General features: G+C 37.9%; 1 protein-coding gene, 1 long non-coding RNA gene and 1 pseudogene across 9 annotated transcripts in view; 2 read left to right on the top strand and 1 right to left on the bottom strand.

The window, feature by feature from the left end:
- Positions 1-4,210, top strand: part of BMAL2 (basic helix-loop-helix ARNT like 2) — a 125,237-nt gene extending 121,027 nt beyond the window's left edge. For all 8 annotated transcript variants that reach the window (XM_040488587.1, XM_040488585.1, XM_040488586.1 and 5 more), the window contains 2 exons: positions 1,739-1,847; positions 3,189-4,210. In XM_040488587.1, the coding sequence (XP_040344521.1) occupies positions 1,739-1,847; positions 3,189-3,325 (246 nt within the window). In that variant the 3' untranslated portion in view covers positions 3,326-4,210. The remainder of the gene's footprint in view (positions 1-1,738; positions 1,848-3,188) is intronic.
- LOC121038788 (uncharacterized) overlaps positions 1-18,514 on the bottom strand; it is a 109,059-nt gene that overhangs the window by 59,238 nt on the left and 31,307 nt on the right. The gene's annotated exons all lie outside the window — the stretch shown is intronic.
- On the top strand, positions 7,717-10,543 carry LOC121038786 (secreted frizzled-related protein 3-like; annotated as a pseudogene).

Genomic DNA, 18,514 nt, shown 5'->3' with positions numbered 1-18,514 from the left:
ATAAACTCTTTCCATGGATTTTAAGAGGCAACATAGAATAGTGGCTGACAGCATACTATTTGGATCCGAGTTGTGACTCAGACATTTATTGCTGGGCAACCACAGGCTTGCTATTTAAACTCTGTGCCTCAATTTCCTCATCTGTTAAGTAGGGATAATAATAGCACCGAACTCTTGGAGTGGTGTGCAAATGAAGTGATTTTATGCAAAAACAAACAAAAACTTAACAGTGACTGGTACACAACCTGTGACCAATAAATGGTAGCTATTAATGTTATTTTAATGGGTTCTAATTCAGTGGATTAAATGTACTCCTTATGGTGTGGGGAAAAATTACTATAAGCTACTATTTAATTCAATTTAACATATACTAGCTATTTGAAATGCATGGTTACGTTTACAAAATTGATTAAATGTAGTCCTAAATATCTGGAGGAGCCATCTACAATATAATTCTAATGTATCCCAGACAACAAAAAGATCTAAAGTGGGACTATAAACTAAGTGGTATAAAAATATAAGAGAAATCTGACCGGAAATTGAAAAAATGTTTTTATACACATGTCCTAAGTCTTTCGGTCTAGTATTTAAGTTTTACTCCTACATTTAGCAAATGTTTATTAAGTACCCCTTTTTTGCCAGGCAATAAGCTAGAAGCAGGGAGTTACGGCATTCCAACATAATCTCCAAGTAGTGTGCATTATATAGACATTTCATAGATCAAATTCACCAACTTAATAAGAAAGTGTAGGTAAATGAAGTATTTTTTTTTCACCGAGCATTACTGCATTTATTGAGTGTTCAAACTAAGGTTTAAGAAACCATACATTGCTTAAGGGTATTTATATAGGTGCTAAAATTATAAAAGTAACAAGAAAATCAACATAAAACTCAAGACTGTGGTGACTTCAGCAGAAGAGAAAAGGAGATGTGATCGGAGGGCAATTGCCAGGCTAATAAAGGGTCAGTAGTATTATATTGGTAAATGATGTATATTGATAAGCTACATTAAATATTGAATTGTGGGGCGCCTGGGTGGCTTAGTCAGTTTAAGCCTCTGACTTTGGCTCAGGTCAGGTCATGATCTCATGGTTCCTGAGTTCGAACCCTGTGTTGGGCTCTTTGCTGATAGCTCAGAGCCTGGAGCCTGCTTCAGATTCTGTGTCTCCCTCTCTCTCTGCCCCTCCCCTGCTTGCTCTCTCTCTCTCTCTCTCTCTCTCTCAAAAATAAGCAAACATTAAAAAAAATTTAAATACATTCAATTGTTTGGCTTGTAACTCTGCAACAATATGAAAACTTGTTGGTAAAAGCCTCTAGTTTAATCCATTTCCCACTCCAAAGCACTATTTCCCATTGTAGTTTCATGTGTGATAGTTTTATGATCATTTTCTTAAAAAAAAAAATAGCTTTTCCTCCTTAATCCAAAACTTGTCCTTATAGCATGTACATTCAGTTATTGTTATAAAGAATGTGGACCCTGGCGTCAGGTGGATGGGTTAGAATAATGGCCCCAACACTCTGGGCAAGCTTTAGCCCTCAGATTTCTGACCTCACAACTTTTGAGACACGAAAGGAGAGGCTGCTTGTGGGGTCCTGGCACATAGTACTGGGCAGATGCAGGCTGTCATACTGATGATGGCAGTGGTGGCACTGCCATCAGGCCCACATCCGACCATTGCTAAGAGGTTGTTATTTCACTCAAGTAGGAGCCTTACTATTTATTATCCTGTCTTTTCAGATGTCAAATAAGGAGCCGATTCCACGAAATCCTTCTGAAACAGGGGAGCCAGAGGCTCCAAGGCAAAACCACAGTGCTGTTCCTTCCCATAGTCACGAGCCACTCCTTGGTAGGTTTTCTTTGGCAACTACCCACCATCTTAGTTTACCTAACACTTTCTTAATCATTATATTTTCAGACTTAGGAGACTTCTAGAGAAGCAAATAGTTAAAACTAAGATTTTTTTCAAAATCCTAAATGCAGTAAATCACTCGACTTTAAGGTGTATGCTACCTAATGCACCTGTCATTGTAAGTTCAGTTATTAACTGAATCAGTTATGGGTATCGTTAATATATGCCATTTAGATAAAACTAAGGTACTTATATCTAGGGAAAAAATGTCCATTCCCAAGAATAAGAACTTTTGAATGATACCAATCACAAAGTGTTTAAGATGTAATTATTCATTTTAACTATGTTTATGCAGACTCAAATCAAGTATACAGTTTTATACCATACATAACTAACATTGATCTACTAGAAACGTATGTTAAAGAGAATCAAAGAGGTTGAAAGAAAACGAAGATCAGCTTCATGCAGAGCCACATATTCATCATCTCAAATTGCATTGTACTTTGAAAAATTTCTAGAAAACTTTGGCTAATCTGTAGCTGTATGTTAACCTATAATCTCTAGAACCTTTTCCTTGTATCTAACTTATAACTCATTTCTATGGTTTCTTATTTCCTTTTTCAATAAAAATGTGGGCATTTTTCCTTTTATAACATTTTCAGATTTTTGGAAGAGGATGCTTTTGTATCCATCTTCTCATTCAGATTAAACAAATACAAGGCATTTTTTCCTTGGCATTTTCACAAGGCATCAGATTAAAGTTAAATCTATCCTTCCAGGCTCTATACATACACATGCATGAATTCTGGCCCCTAGCTTCCAACTGTCTTTTACCACTGTCATTTTCTATTAGAAAATTCATAGACTAGCTCACTTATGTGTATCAAGTGAGTTATGTGCAATTTCTGTGACAGCACCTTGTTATAAAAAGAGGTGACCCATTTAAAAATATATCAGCCTTCTGCAATTTAAGACAGAGCTTTTGCCTTCAAAATTATATTGTATAGTGTTCTTGCCTTTCTTTTTAGTTTTCTTCAAGTTTTTAATTCAAGTTAGTTAACATACAGTGTTACATTAGTTTCAGGTGTACAATATAGTGATTCAGCACTTCCATACATCACCCTGTGCTCATGATGGCAAGTGCCCTCCTTAATCCCCATCACCTATCTCAGCAGTCCCCTTGCCTACTTCCCCTCAGGTAACCATTAATTTGTTCTCTATAATTAAGACTCTGTTTCTTGATTTATATCTCTTTTTTTGCTTGCTTTGCCATTTTTAACGATACTCATCTTTTAACCTCCAAATGTACTCACATGAGTCTGTATTTTAATTTGATAGGCCAAGGTGCCCAGCTGGATTTTGATGCCCTGTGTGACAATGACGACACAGCCATGGCTGCCTTCATGAATTACTTTGAAGCAGAAGGGGGCCTGGGAGACCCTGGGGACATCAGTGATATCCACTGGACACTCTAGCATTTGATTTTCTAACTCTAAAAATTAGGAATGTGATAAAGCATTTCATTTACAAAAAAAAAAAAACTGTACAATCTTCTGCTCTGTATTGATACTGTTCTTATCTTTTATTCCTATTAATGGTCTACCAATTTTTATAGATTTGCACCTTTCACAGCAGTATGGGGGAAATGTGAGGTTTCCCTTCACAAAGAATGGCTCAGCGTTTCCTACAGACCCCTTGGCTCAGTGAAATGGCTTAAAACCCACTAGTTGCTGTATTTTTGCTAAAATATTTCTAACCAAGAATATCACATACACCTTGTTTTGGTTTTGTTTTTATTTTCTGATGCAATTTTTAAGTTTGGGGAATTTAATATATTGTGTCTAAGATTCATTTATAATTGATTTATAATAGCAGATTTATGTAAATTGGAACATCACCACTTCCTGTGTATTTCCTTAGTTGAGAATAGGGCTTAAATATTTTAAGAAAACCGAGTACTTGAACATGTAAGAAATGATATAATCGGTGCTCGTAATTGTAATGAATACAGTATTCAGTCGTTGTAGACTTGGATACAGGGTATTTATGCTTAGTGAAGCACTTGAGATAGACTTTAAGTGAGATGATTTATTTAAAACTCAGGAGAAAAAAAAGAAAAGAAAAGCTGGGAGAGTTTCAGCTTTGCTTACAGAAGACCTTAGTCCTAGTTCTTGGTAATTAACCTTTGCATGTAAGAATTACTGTTAACATAACCAATCAAGATTTTCATTATATCTAAAACCAGTTTTTGATGCAGTAAAGGTGCTTAGTGAAGGATTAGCCATGGAGGAAAAAAACAAGCCCAGGCAGGATAAATGTCTTGTGTAAAGTCACAATTAAATTCGTATTTTTGAAATGTTTAATGTGTATAAACCAGTTTCTTTATACACATTTGGGGAAGCACTGGTTTCGCTGGTTAAATGATGAATTGACTGACCCAGGAAATAGCTGTGGCCTTCTAGATTAGGCAATTATGGTTACTGTTGCCTGTAGCCAAAGGTAGTTATGTAAAGGCTAAGTATAATTTTGAAACTATGAGGCAATGAGAAAGAATGTAAAAACCAATTTTCTAGCTATAATTACAAATTTGGAGATCATTTTTTAACTAGTAACTGGGAGGTGGCTTAAACTGAGTACAAGAAGAATATTTAAGATAATACATGTATATCTACCTTTTTGAAGATCATAATTTCATTATACATTATGTTTTAATTGCTCTTTCTAGTTTACCCAGTGTGTTTCCATGTATTTTTTTTTTTTTTTTTGGTGCCCCACGTATGGAAAGTAAGATAGGCTAGGAAACTAATGGAGAAGCCTGAGGCTCAGTAGGGGATCCAATGCCGTTTTCTTCCTCTAGGTGGTGCTCTACCTTCCAACAGATCTCCCTCAGAGCCTCTCACCAAAACAAAGCATTATTTTGACTCTGCATATTTCTTTAGGCTGTACATAATAAGTTAGAACTTTTGTCAGACATGTTAATGGCAAACATACCAACAGGCAATAGGCCAAAAGCACATGTTCCCTTAAAGCGGGACAGCTGCAGTGGCCATGTGGGCAACGGCGTATCAACGTGTCCTGCAGCACTTACAGTGTTCCAGCAATATTAGAAGATCAGCCCCACTCCTGGTTCCGGAACTTGAGACACACTCAGGTTTAGAATAAGCCAAAGAAACCCTATGAGATGAAGGACCTTGGTTTGCAACAGCCTAAGCATGACGGTTCCATCTGAAGAAGCAGGAATAAGTCAGAGGCCTTACCAACATAACATTTTTGTGGGGCTAAACCATTGCAGGTTGGGCGTGGCCTCTAGAGTTGAACTCAGCCAGTGGTAGCAAGATGGGTCACTGTGCTGGATGTCCTTGAAAGTGGAGGGGCTTTATGATGCAAGGATCTGGGAGGCAGAATTTCTAGAAGCAGGCCATTGCTACCTGGCATAGTAACAGTTTTTCCTCTTTGCAAGAGGAAGGGTTATTCCATAGAACACTGGACAGATAGCCAATTGAATGCTTTGATCCTTTAATAATCCACTCTAGTATTTTTCTGTAGATCTTGTCCTGGATCCAGAATCCAGTCCATGCAGCGTATGATAGCTGTAGCTCTCCCGAGATTAGTGTTTTCTCCAAAGTGTGTTGCATTTATGTTGAATTGTTGTTAGGAGTGATATTTTTATGATTTGCCCTATAACTAATTTTTCTCCTATTCATTAATTTCCTGCATTTCCTGCAATTTCAAACATCTGTACATTGAATGAAATCATAAAAAGAGTAATTTTTTTTCTAAGTCTAAGAATTACCTACAATAATGGAGTGGAGTGGGACAAGAGCCTAGAAGCTGAAGAGCCTACTCAGCCTAAATTAAGCTGTGTGACCTCACATAAGCCATTTAAATACTCTGTACCTCAGGCTCCTTGTCTGTACAAGAGGCTTGACCTCTAGGTTTACTTCCAGTTCTGATTCTGTGATTCTAATCTACAGGACTTGAGTATTAGGGTCAGACTCTAGAACTGTGCAGTCCAGTATGATAGACACAGGCCATGTATGGCTGTTGAGCACTGGAAATGTCACTAATGCAAATTGAGATAGCACCAGATTTCATACACTTAGTATAAAAAAGGGAATGCAAAATATCACGTTAACAATTTTATAATGGAATGCCTGGCTGGCTCAGCCAGTGGAGCATGTGACTCTTGATCTTGGGGTTGGGTTCAAGCCCCATGTTGGGCGTAGAGCTTCCTAAAAATCAAATTTAAAAATAATATATAAAGGGGCACCTGGGTGACTCAGTCAGTTAAGCATCTGACTCTTAATTTTTGCTCAGGTCATCACCTTATAGTTCGTGAGTTCGAGCCCCATGTAGGGCTCTACGCTGACAGCATGGAGCCTGCTTGGGATCCTCTTTTTCCCCTCTCTACCCCTCCCCTGCATGGGCTCCCCCCCCCCAAGAAAAAATATAAAAAATACATTTTAAAAACCAGTTTTATACTGATCACTTAGACAAGTATTTTGGATATACTGAATTATATAAAACAGCAACATTTTACTTTTTACTTTTTACTTTTTTAATGTAGCTACTAGAAAATTTTAAATTACACGTATGGCATACATTATATTTCTATTGGACAGTGCTGCTCTAAAACATTTTATTAGATGGATATTATTGAAGTAGACCAAAGGTTATACCATAACTATAATATTTACCTCTAACTGCTATGGCTTAAGGAACAATTGTTTATTGATCCTTGATTTAGTACAGTCAAATAACTGAACCTCTATGTGTCAAATTTAAAACTTTTTTGAAACTAGTGAACCTGAAGATGCTATCAGATATTTTATTAGATGATGATAGCCTGAAATCAAACTTGGGGTGTATGTTGACACTCTATTGTAGCCACTAAATTTGGAAATCTGTTGAAAAATTGAAAGAAAAATAGAGCATAGAGGCTTTTGGTAAGTAAGTGGGATTAAGGTATTTCATTACAGTTTCTTAATGGGAAAGTCTATATTTATTAGTCATATTTTTTGAGGCATTTCTGTAGAGTCTGGGCACAGTAAATGAAATAACCACTACCTAGTTATTGGACCATGTTTAGTAGTGTCGTTTCAGATCCTGCTCTAAAGAGATATCTACCACTCAGGTAGGTCATTGTTTGGCTCAGGAATTGGAAATTCCGATTTGCCAAGCAGTTACCGGCAAGGCAGGGAAGCCATAATGGAAAACTGCCATGTGGCCACTAGGTGTCACTTTTCCATTTCTATAGTGCATAGTTTTCATTAATTTTTCCAAGTTCTATGGGGCCTAGGGGAGGCATTTATGACTTGTGTTTAGATTAGGACTGTGTCTCTGGTGTGGGCTGTTTTATAAGAAATGCTTTTTAAGAGAAGTCTGGGAAGATGCTTCCCATGTAAGAACTTTGGTTTAAGGAGCTTTCCAGATGTGGCTCCAGTAAAAGGTGACTTTAGACTTTAACATGGATGGAATATGCTTTCTGAATTCATTTGAGTGTGTATATGTGTCACTGCTCCTACATTCCTATGCTTAGCTTCGTCTTTTATACAATTTTTACCTCTTTTCCAGTTCACTTGCTCTTGTCTGTATATTAGTATTTTAAAAATTTTGTGGTAATGAAAAGAGTGAAATTAAATATATTTTGTCATAATTACTAGTTTGAAGTTTTTTAAACTTAATATTTAGACCTCTTCCAAAAAAGGTATATCCTTAACTACTTTCTAAAGTGGAAACATAGGGGCGTCTTGGGTGGCTCAGTTAGTTGAACATCTGACTCTTGATTTTGGCTTAGGTCATGATTCCATAGTTACGGGATCGAGCCCCATGTCGGGCTCTGCGCTGAGCATGGAGCCTTCTTGGGATTCTCCTCTAGCTCTCCCTTTGCCCCTCTCCCCTGCTTGTGTTTTCTCTCTCTCTTTCAAGTTAAAAAATAAATAAAATGGAAATACAGACAAGAAAATCCACTCTTCTCAAACCACTGGGCAGAGAGATAGATTGAACTACATTACTCTCTGTATATATTTGTGCATGTTTATGAAGATATGCTAACTGCTGTAACCACCTTCTTCCCCATAAGACACTCAGAAGTTCCCAGCACATGTTGTTCTTCTACCTTGCAATTTCAATGGAAAGAGAGCTTCTCTATTTCCTAGTAATTCACACAAAAATGTCCATTGCTTGGGCCTTTGGATCAACTTGGTTCACATAGATTTTCCTGTGGCCACCAGGCTGGAGTATACAGATTGGCCAGGTTTTAGTTACATGACCAAACTTGGATTTAAAGGCACCCTTGAAAGGGAAATGATGTCAAAAACAGCCAGCTGCCTAATGGTCTAGGGCCAATGGAAAGAACAGAGACATATGCAGAACGGCAATGGAAAACTTGTATTTATAATAGTTGATGATTTCTGAGAATTGTAGGTTTAGCTATCTTGAGTGTGGAGTCTTATTTTTTATTGTTTTTTGGGGGAATGAGAGGGTAGTGAGGAGTAGCAAGTTGTGTGATGTGTTTTTAACATTGGTCACCTTTTTTGTTTAATACCCAGCCATTAGTTGCTTTGGAAGACCCTGTCTGTTGCTCAAGTGTGTGGTTAGGGATCCATAAAGAGTTGTCTTAAGTTCTTGTCCAGCTGTGTGTCTCTGGCTTAGGATGTATTTTCTTAGGCAGTGCTGGTTCTTAAGCTCACATTTAGGTAGTGTTTTCCATATTTATTCCTGTCCAGGAGGAAATCAGTCCCATTTACCTTGGGAGTAAATACATTATGGTGTTTTTTGCTTTTGGTTTTTGGTTTTTTTCAAAAGACAATGCTAAAATGAGAAACCTAGATTATGGAGACATAACTTAATAGAACTCTTAAAACATCTCATTTACTCCAGCTCAAAATATAAGAAGATCCTGAATTCACCTCCTCTCACGGACAGACCAAACCTACAGTGCAGGAGAGGAGACAGTGAAGCAGGCCTCTGAGAGTCCTTGACACTGTTGCATCCTGCCCCATCCTGCCACAATCATAGTCTGCCTTGGCCCAGGATGGATGCTACTGTGGGCTCAGCTGGGCTGCTGGCCCCAACTGTGCTCTGCCTGCTGTGGATCCCTGAGGCCGGCCTGCAGCTTATGAACCTGTCTCCATCCCTCTGTGCAAGCCCCTGCCCTAGAGCGTGACCAAGATGTCCAACTACTTGCATCACGGTACCAGACTAATGCCATCCTGGCCAATGAGCAGTTTGAAGATCTGCTAGGCACTCCCCAGAGCCCTGATCTTCTCTTCCTGTGCCACATATGCATCTATCTGCACCATTACTTCCAACAAGAGCACATTACGTTCTGCAAGTTTACGTGCAGGTAGGTCCAGAGGGCTGCAAGCCCATCTTCAGCAAGTACTGCCACCTGTGATCTGAGAGCCAAGCCTACAAGGAGCTGCCGTTTATGACCAGGGTGTGTGCATCTTTCATAAGGCCATCATCGCTGTGGACGGAGTGAATTTTCCTATGGATCCTAGTAATGGAAACTGTAGAGGGGCAAGCAGTGGATGCTGAAAATGTAAACCTATTAGGCTACACAGAACATCTAGTTTCAAAACAATTATAACTATGTCATGCAGGCTAAAGTTAAGAGATAAAGACCAAACGCCGTGGTGTGACTACAGTAGTTGAGGTGAAGAAGATTTTAAAGACTTCTCTAGTAATCATTACAAGCACACCATTGACCTTCACACCAATTTCTGGCTACCTATGTCCTCATTGCTATTAATAGGCAGTAAATCATTATGGCTTATTATGGTGAGTGATGCTCCAAGATTAGTCTTGGTGAAAAGTTATATTGCTGAGAAATGGAAAGATCATCTTGGCAAAAAAAAAAAAAAAAAAAAAAAAAAGTTAAGCACTAGGATATGAAGTTCTGTCATCTTAGAGTAAAAGTGATTCTAGCCATAGTAACTCCTCTCAGAGTCAGACATCTGGCAGGAACTCTAACTCCCTGCAAGCATGCAGCTACATCCTGGAATGCAAGGGCATTGGTGAGCTTCATGGTAAGACTTGCATTGCTGGACTAGCAAAGGAAAATTGCATGGTTGAACATGATAATCTGTTATTTACCACATAAATCACATGGTAATTGTTATTACCTCTATTTTCTGTTTTCTGCTCTTTTTTCTCTTTCCCTTTTTTGTGGTCTGAATACAGATCCTTAAATTATTTGTGTTCTACTTAACAACAACAAACAGAATTATAATGCAAATGTGAAAAGTTAAACGGGAGAATCTTAAAAGCAGTAAGAAAAACAACTTTTTACATACGAGGAAACCCCAATAAGACATAAGACTGTCACCAGATTTTTCACCAGAAACTTTGCAGGCCAGAAGGGAACGGCACAATGTATTCAAAATGCTGAAAGAAAAATAATTCTGCCAATCAAGAATACTCTATCCAGGAAGTGTACCATTCAGAATAGAGGAGAGATCAATAGTGTCCCAAACAAAAGTTGAAGGAATTCATCACACTGAACCAGGCTTAGAAGAAATGTTCAAGGGGACTCTTTGAGTGGAAAGGAAAGACCACCAGCAAGAGGAAGAACTGTAGGAAGGACCAAAGCAGTAAAATTAAATCCAGCTATAAAAGTCAGTCAAGGATGAAAAGATACTGAACATCACTCATTATCAGGGAAATACAAATTGAAACCACAATGAGACACCACCTCACACCTGTCAAAACAGCTAAAATTAACAACATAAGAAACAACAGGTTGGCAAGGATGTGGAGAAAACTCTTGCACTGTTGGTGGGAATGCAAACTGGTGCAGCCACTCTGGAGAACAGTATAGAGGTTCCTCAAGAAACTAAAAATAGAACTACTCTACTATCCAGCAATCACACTATTAGGTATTTACCCAAAGGATACAAAAATACAGATTCAAAGGGGTACATGTACCCCAATGTTTATAGCAGCATTATCAACAATAGCCAAACTACGGAGAGCCCAAATATCCATTGACTTATGAATAAAGAAAATATGATATATACATAGAATGGAATATTACTCAGCCATCAAAAAGAATGAAATCTTGCATTTGCCATGGCATGGATGGAGCTAGAATGTATTATGCTAAGCAAAAAAAATCATAGAAACACAAATACCATATGATTTCACTCATATGTGGAATTTAAGAAATAAAACAGATGAGCATATGGGAAGGGAGTAGGATGAGAAGAGAGGGAAACAAACCACAAGAAACTCTTAACAACACAGCACAAACTGAGGGTTGATGGAGGGAGGTGGGTGGGAGATGGGCTAGATGGGTGATGGGTACTAAGGAGAGCACTTGTTATGATAAGCACTGGGTGTTGTAGGTAAATGATGAATCACTGAATTCTACTCCCAAAACCAATATTGCACTCTATGTTAACTAACCAAAATTTAAATTTAAATAAAAGGAAAATTTTTTAAACAATAAATAAAAATTAGTCACAAGGCTCCCAAAATAGAATGATGTAAAGTATGGCATCATGTACATAAAACATGGCAGGAGGTGGTAAAAATTTAGAATGCTTTTAGAATGGGTTCAAACTTAAACAGCCATCAACTTAATATAGACTGTTATATGCATAAGATATATATAAACCCAATGGCAACCACAAATCTAAAGCAGGTAATAGATATGCAAAAAATAATGAGAAAGGAACCCAAGCAAATCACTAAAGAAAACCAAAAAACCACAACAGAGAGCAAGAGAATAAAGAACTACAAAAATAACCATAAAACAAGTACCAAATGGCAAGAAGTACATACCTATAATAATTACTTTGAATGTAAATGCACTGAATACATTAATCAAAAAACAGTGGATTACAGAATGGTTTAAAAAAAAAGCAAAACCCATCTATCTGATGCCTCCAAGAGACTCATTTCAGACCTAAAGACACATACAGAATAAAGGAGAGGAATAAGGACACGTTTATCATGCATATAGAAGTGAAAACAAAGGTGGGGTAGCAATATTTATACTGAACAAAATAGACTTTAAAGCAAAGACTAGTGACGAAGAAGGACACTACCTAACAATAAAGGAAACAGTGCAACAAGAAGATATAATAATTGTAAGTTTTTATGCACCCAACATGAAAGTACCAAAATACATAAAGCAATATATATATACACAAATATATACATTATGTATTTACATACATAAATACATAAGCCTAAGCCAAAATACATAATATATATATACACAAATATATACATTACGTATTTACATACATAAATACATAAGCCTAAGGGAAGTAACTGATACTAATACAATAATAGTAGAGGACTTGGGCACCCCATTTACATCAATGGATAAATCAACCAAACAAAATCAACAAGGAAACAGTGGCTTTGAATGACATATCAGGCCAGATGCATCTAACAAATATATCCAGAACATCCAAAATACACATTCTTTTCAAGCGAACATGGAAATTTCTCCTGGGAGATCACATAGTAGGCCACAAAACAAGTCACAACAAATTCAAAAAGATAGAAATCATACTATGCATTTTTTCATAGCAGCCACAATGCTATGAAACTAGAAATTAACCACAGAAAATATCTGGAAAGAACTCAAATGTATGCAGTTAAATAACTTGTTACTAAACAATAAGTGGGTCAACCAAGAAATCAAAGTGGAAATAAAAAAATACACGGAGACAACTGCAAATGAAAACATAATGATCCAGAATCTTTGGAATGCAACAACAGCTGTTCTAAGAGAAGATTTTATAGCAATACAGGCCTGCCTCAAGATGCAAGAAAAATCTTAACCTAACCTTACACCTAATGGAGCTAGAAAAAGACCAAACAAAACCCCAAACCAGTAGAAGAAAGGAAATAAAGGGTAGAGCAGAAATAAAATAGAAACAAATAGAACAGATCAATGATACCAGGAGCTGGTTATTTGAAAAGATCAACAAAATTAGCCAGACTCATCAAAGAGAGAGAGAGAGAGAGAGAGACAGAGAGAGACTCTAATAAACAAAATCAGAAATGAAAAAAATATACCACAGAAATACAAAGGATTATAAGAGAATATTATAAAAATTGCATGCCAAAAAAAGGATAACCTAAGAAATAGGTAAATCCTAGAAACATAGCTCAAGAAACCAAATCAGGAAGAAACAGAAAATTTGAACAGACCAATTACCAGCAAAGAAATTTAACCAGTAATCAAAAAACTCCCATTAAACAAAAGTTCAGAACCAGATGGCTTCACAAGTGAATTCTACCAAACATTTAAAGAAGAGTTAATACCTATTCTTCTCCAACTATTCCAAAACATAGAAGAGGAAGGAAAGTCTCCAAATTCATTCTATGAGGCCAGCATTAAAAGCCAGATAAAGACACTACAATAAAGGAAGAAAGCAAGCAAGCGTGGACTCCAGGCCAATGTCTCTGATAAACAAATGTAAAAATCTTCAACAGAGCGGTGCCTGGGTGGCTCAGTTGGTTAAGTGACTGATTCTTGATTTTGGCTAGGGTCATGATCTCACAGTTCGTGGGTGTGAGTTGCACATCAGGCTTTCAGCACACAGAGCCTGCTTGGAATTCTCTCTTCCCCCAGTCATGCTCACACGTCTGCTTTCTCTCCCTCTCTCTCACTCTCTCAAAATAAATAAAAAAACTTAAAAAAAATCTTCAACAAAATGTTAGCAAAACAAATCCAATAATACATTTTAAAAAATCATTTACCATGATAAGGTAGGATTTATTCCTGGAATGAAAATGTGATTCGATATTCGCAAATAATTCAATGTGATACATCACATCAATAAGAGAAAGAATAAAAACCATATCATTTTAATAGATGCAAAAAAAAGCATTTGACAAAGTGCAACATCCATCTATGATAAAATCCTCAGACAAAGGTTTAGAGGGAACATATCTCAACATGATAAAAGCCATATGTGAAAAACCTATAGCTAACATAATAATATTGAAGAAATGAGAACTTTTTCCCTTAAGAATGAGAACAAGACAATGATGTCCACTTCTCACCATTTTTATTCAACATAGTACTGGAAGTCCTAGTCATAGCAATCACACAAGATAAAGGAATAAAAGTCATCCAAATTGATAAGGAAAAAGTACAACTGTCAACTATTTGCAGATAATATGATACTGTATAGAAAGAATCCTAAAGATTCCATTAAGAAACTAGTAGAACAGATAAATGAATTCAGTCAAGTCACAGGACACAAAATCAACATACAGCAATCTGTTGCATTTCTGTACACTAATAATAAAGTAGCAGAAAGAGAAATTAAGGAAACAATCTCGATTACAATTGCACCAAAAATAAAATACCTAGGAAGAAACCTAACCAAGGAGAAGAAACACCTGTACTCTGAAAACTATAAAACACTGATGAGTGAAGTTAAAGATGACACAAACAAATGGAAAGATATTCCATGCTCATAGGTTGGGAGAACAAATACTTTTAAAATGTTTATACTACCACAAGTAATGTGCATATTTAATGCAATCCTTGTGGGTGCCTGGGTGGCTCAGTCAGTTGAGCATCCGACTTGATTTCAGCTCAGGTCATGATTTTATCGTTTGTGAATTTGAGGCCCACATTAGGCTCTGTGCTGACAGCGTGGGGCCTACTTGAGATTCTCTCTCTCTCCCTCTCTCTCTGCCTAACCCCCTTTCATGCCTTCTCTCTCTTTCTGAAAATAAATAAATAAACATTTAAAAATATTTTTAAAAATGCAATCCTTAACAGAATTCCAATGGCATTTTTCACAGAAATAGAGGAAGCAATACTAAAATTTATATGGAACCACAAAAGAAATTAATAGCCAGAGCAATCTTGAGTAAGAAGAGCAAAGCTGGGGGCATCATGCTTCCCAATTTCAAATTGCATTATAAAACTACATAATCAAATATTAAGGTATTGGCATAACAAGAGACACATAGATCAACAGAACAGAAAACCCAGCCATAAATCCATGGATATATGGTCAATTAAATCACAACAAAGGAGCCAAAAATATACAATGAGGAAAGGGCAGTCTCTTCAATATATGGTATTAGAAAAACTGGACAGCCACATGCAAAAGAATGACATTGGAGCCCATCTTACACTACTCACAAAACTCAATTTAAAATAGATTACAAATTTGAATCTAATCAACCTCACTCTGAAAAGCTTGTGCACAGCAAGGAAACCACCAACAAAAACTATTAAATGGGAGAAAATATTTGCAAATTACATATCTGATAAGGGATTAATATCCAAAGTATATGAAGAGCACAGACAATAGCAAACAACAAAATCACAAACAATCCAATAAAAAAAATGGGCAGAGTATCTGAACAGACATTTTTCCAAAGACATACAGGTGGCTAACACCTACATGAAAAGGTACTCAATGTCACTAATAGTCAGGAAATATAAATCAAAACCACAATAAGATACCACCTCACACTAGTCAGAATGACAAATAGCAAGGGTGTGGAGAAAAGGGAACCCTTGTGTAACTGTTGGTCAGAATGTAAATTGATACAGCCTCTATGGAAAACAGCATGGAGGTTCCTTAAAAATAGATACAGTAGGGGCACATGAGTGGCTCAGTCAGTTAAGCACCTGACTTTGGCTCAGGTCATGATCTCAAGGTTCATGGGTTTAAGCCCCACGTCGGGCTCTCTGCTGACAGCTCAGAGTCTGGAGCCTGCTTCAGATGTCTCTCTCTGCCTTCTCTCTCTTCAACCTTATCTCTCCGCCCCTCCCCTGCTTCTGCTCTCTCTCTCTCTTTAAATAAAACATTTTTTAAAAATAAAAATAAAAAGCAAGAATAATAAATGTGATATGAGTCCATTTATTAACAAAAAAGATACAGTAATTCCACTGCTAGGTATTAACCCAACAGAAATGAAAACACTAGTTCAAAAATATATAGGCACCTCTATGTTTATTGCAGCATTATTTACAATAGACAAGATGTGGAAGCAACCATGGTGTCCATCCACAGATGAATGGATAAAGATGGTGTGGTATATAAACATGATAGAATATTATTCAGCTATGAGAAAGAATGAAGTCTTGCCATTCATGCAACATGGATGGACCTAGAGGGCAAGATGCTAAGTGAAATAAGTCAGAGAAAGACATATACCATATGATTTAACTTATATGTGGAATTAAAAAAAAAAAAAACAAACAGAACCAAACAAACAGAAATAGACTCACATATACAGAGAACAAATTGGTGGCTGTCAAAGGGGACAGGGACTAAGGATGGGTGAAATAGGTGAAAGGGATAAGGAGGCACAAATTTCCAGTTTTAAAGAAGTCACAAATTGGGGGCAGGAGTTAAGATGGTGCAGAAGTAAGGGGACCCTGGGCTTCCCTTGTCCCTCAAAAACAGCTGGTATTGAGGTCGGATCACTTGGAACACCCAGGAAATTGGTATGAAGACTGACAGAAGGATCTCCACTGTTGGAGGAAGACAGTGTGGTGAGTTGCATGGAAGTGAATTGGGGGAAAGAAAAAAAGGTGGTGCCATGGAGGGGGGAAGGAACGCTTTCAATAGAAAGACAAAAGGGAGAGAAAGAGAGTGGGGTTGAGAGAGTGTGGCACCAAGTTCACATGAGAGAAAAACCTCTCTGGACCACGAACTGGGAAGCAAGAGGTATTGAGTGCCATGGGTTTTTTGCAAACAGTGTGTGGAGCTCAAACTCTGAGGTTTTGAAAGTGCGTGACTTTCTCTGGAGAGAAGCTATGGTACACACCCTTGGAGAGAAGGAGGGCACTGGCCACAGAGTGCATAGCATGGGGTAGGAATCTCAGGGTCACACTGAGAGAGAATATTCCCCTTCCTGCAGTACATTTGTCCTCTCCAAGGACAAAAGACCCTGCAGGCACCAGCAAAATACCTTTCACAGAGGGCAGATAACCTGGTTGCTACTTTTTGTGGTACCACATTATACATTCCATGTGCCGCACAGGTGTAGGACTGTTTTTCTGGGACAAAGGACACCAGACACAGCATGGAGAGCCTCTACTTTGGAGGAGGGGGTAGGTCTGTGGTGCTGGGTGCTTTAAGATTTCGAGTTTTGAAACCCAGCCACGCACTAAAGGTAAAATGCAGGAGAGCTGTGCTGCAGGGCATGCTGACTGTCCCCATCATTCTGTGAGAGCTTACTGAACAGCAGGGTTGTGAGATCCCCTGTCCAGGGATGAGACAGTGAGGTGGCACTATTTCTCCCTTAACATCAACACGGTGGGACTTGAGAGAGCAACACAGTGGCCCCCAGAGGAGGTGGGACGCACTTACACCAAACTCTTCCACCCTGTGCCTGGCAACTGCTCATTTACTGAGGCAGAACTGACTCTGAGCCAGCCCAGTGGGCCCCTCCTCCAGAAGATGAGCACAGCACCCCACATGGACAAAATGTACTGATCATAGAGTGCTTCAAAGTGTCACCTGCAGTTCTGGTGGAAATAGGAACAGACTTAGTTTCTTCTTCCTTTTCCTTTGGAAACCAGGCCTATAGATTTTGCTTGTTTTTTTCATTTTCTTCTCTCTCTCTCTCTCTCTCTCTCTTTTGGACTGGGGGGTGGAAAGGGGGAATCAGGCTTCTTTTTCTTTCCTTTTTCTTCTTTTTCCTTGGAATCAGACTTAGAGTTTTTTGATTGCCTTCTTGTTTTGTTGTTGTTGTTTTCTTTTCTTTTCTTTTCTTTTTTTTTTTGGTCAGGTTTTTTTCCTTTTTTTTTCTAGGCTTCTTTCAACAAACAAATCAAAGCATACGTAGTTAAAGTTCCAAAAACTCCCCACTGCAAGCAAGGAGGAGCTCTGCAGAGGACTGACCAGTGAGAAAGAGCAGCCAAAACACAACAGCAGAGTGCACGCAGCACACACCAGAGACACTTCCTGAAGTGCTGGGCCCTTGGCAGTGTATGATCCCTTTTTAATATAGTAGTACTCTCAGTTGCAGGAAACACAACAAGATTTCAAAACATGCAAAAGACAGAAACTTAGCCAAAATGACAGGATGGAGGAATTCTTCCCATAAGAAAGGTCAAGAAGAAATCACAGCTAAGGATTTGCTCAAAACAGATATATGCAATATATCCAAACAAGAATTTAGAATAATGGTCCTAAGGCTACTAGCTGGGCTTGAAAAAAGCATAGCAGACATAAGAGACACACTTGCTGCAGAGATAAAAGGCCCCAAAACTAGTCAGGCTGAAATAAAAACTAGTTAGCTTTTAACTGAGATGCAAAACTGAGTGGATATAGTCAAAACAAGGACTAAAGAAGCAGAGGAAAAAAGAGAGGATATAGAGGATACAATTATGGAAAGTAATAAAGTTGAAAAGAAGAGGGAAAGAAAACTAGTAGATTACAAGGGTAGAGCAAGGGAAATTAGTGATTCCATAAAGTGAAGCAATATTGGTATCATAGGAGTCTCAGAAGAAGAGCAGGAAAAGGGGGCAGAAGGTTTATTTGAACTAATTATAGCTGAGAACTACTATAGTATGGGTAGGGAACAGGCATTCAAGTCCAAGAGGCACAGGAAACTCCCCTCAAAATCAGCAAAAACAGGTCAACACCGTGACATATCAAAGTGAAACTTGCAAAATACAAAGATAAAGAGAGAATTCTGAAAGCAGCTAGGGA

Source organism: Herpailurus yagouaroundi, unplaced genomic scaffold (assembly GCF_014898765.1).
Source record: "Herpailurus yagouaroundi ecotype Mexico unplaced genomic scaffold, PumYag 166, whole genome shotgun sequence".
Lineage (NCBI taxonomy): Eukaryota > Metazoa > Chordata > Mammalia > Carnivora > Felidae > Herpailurus > Herpailurus yagouaroundi.
Note: the sequence above shows the minus strand (reverse complement) of the source record. Positions and strands in the feature narration are given on the sequence as shown.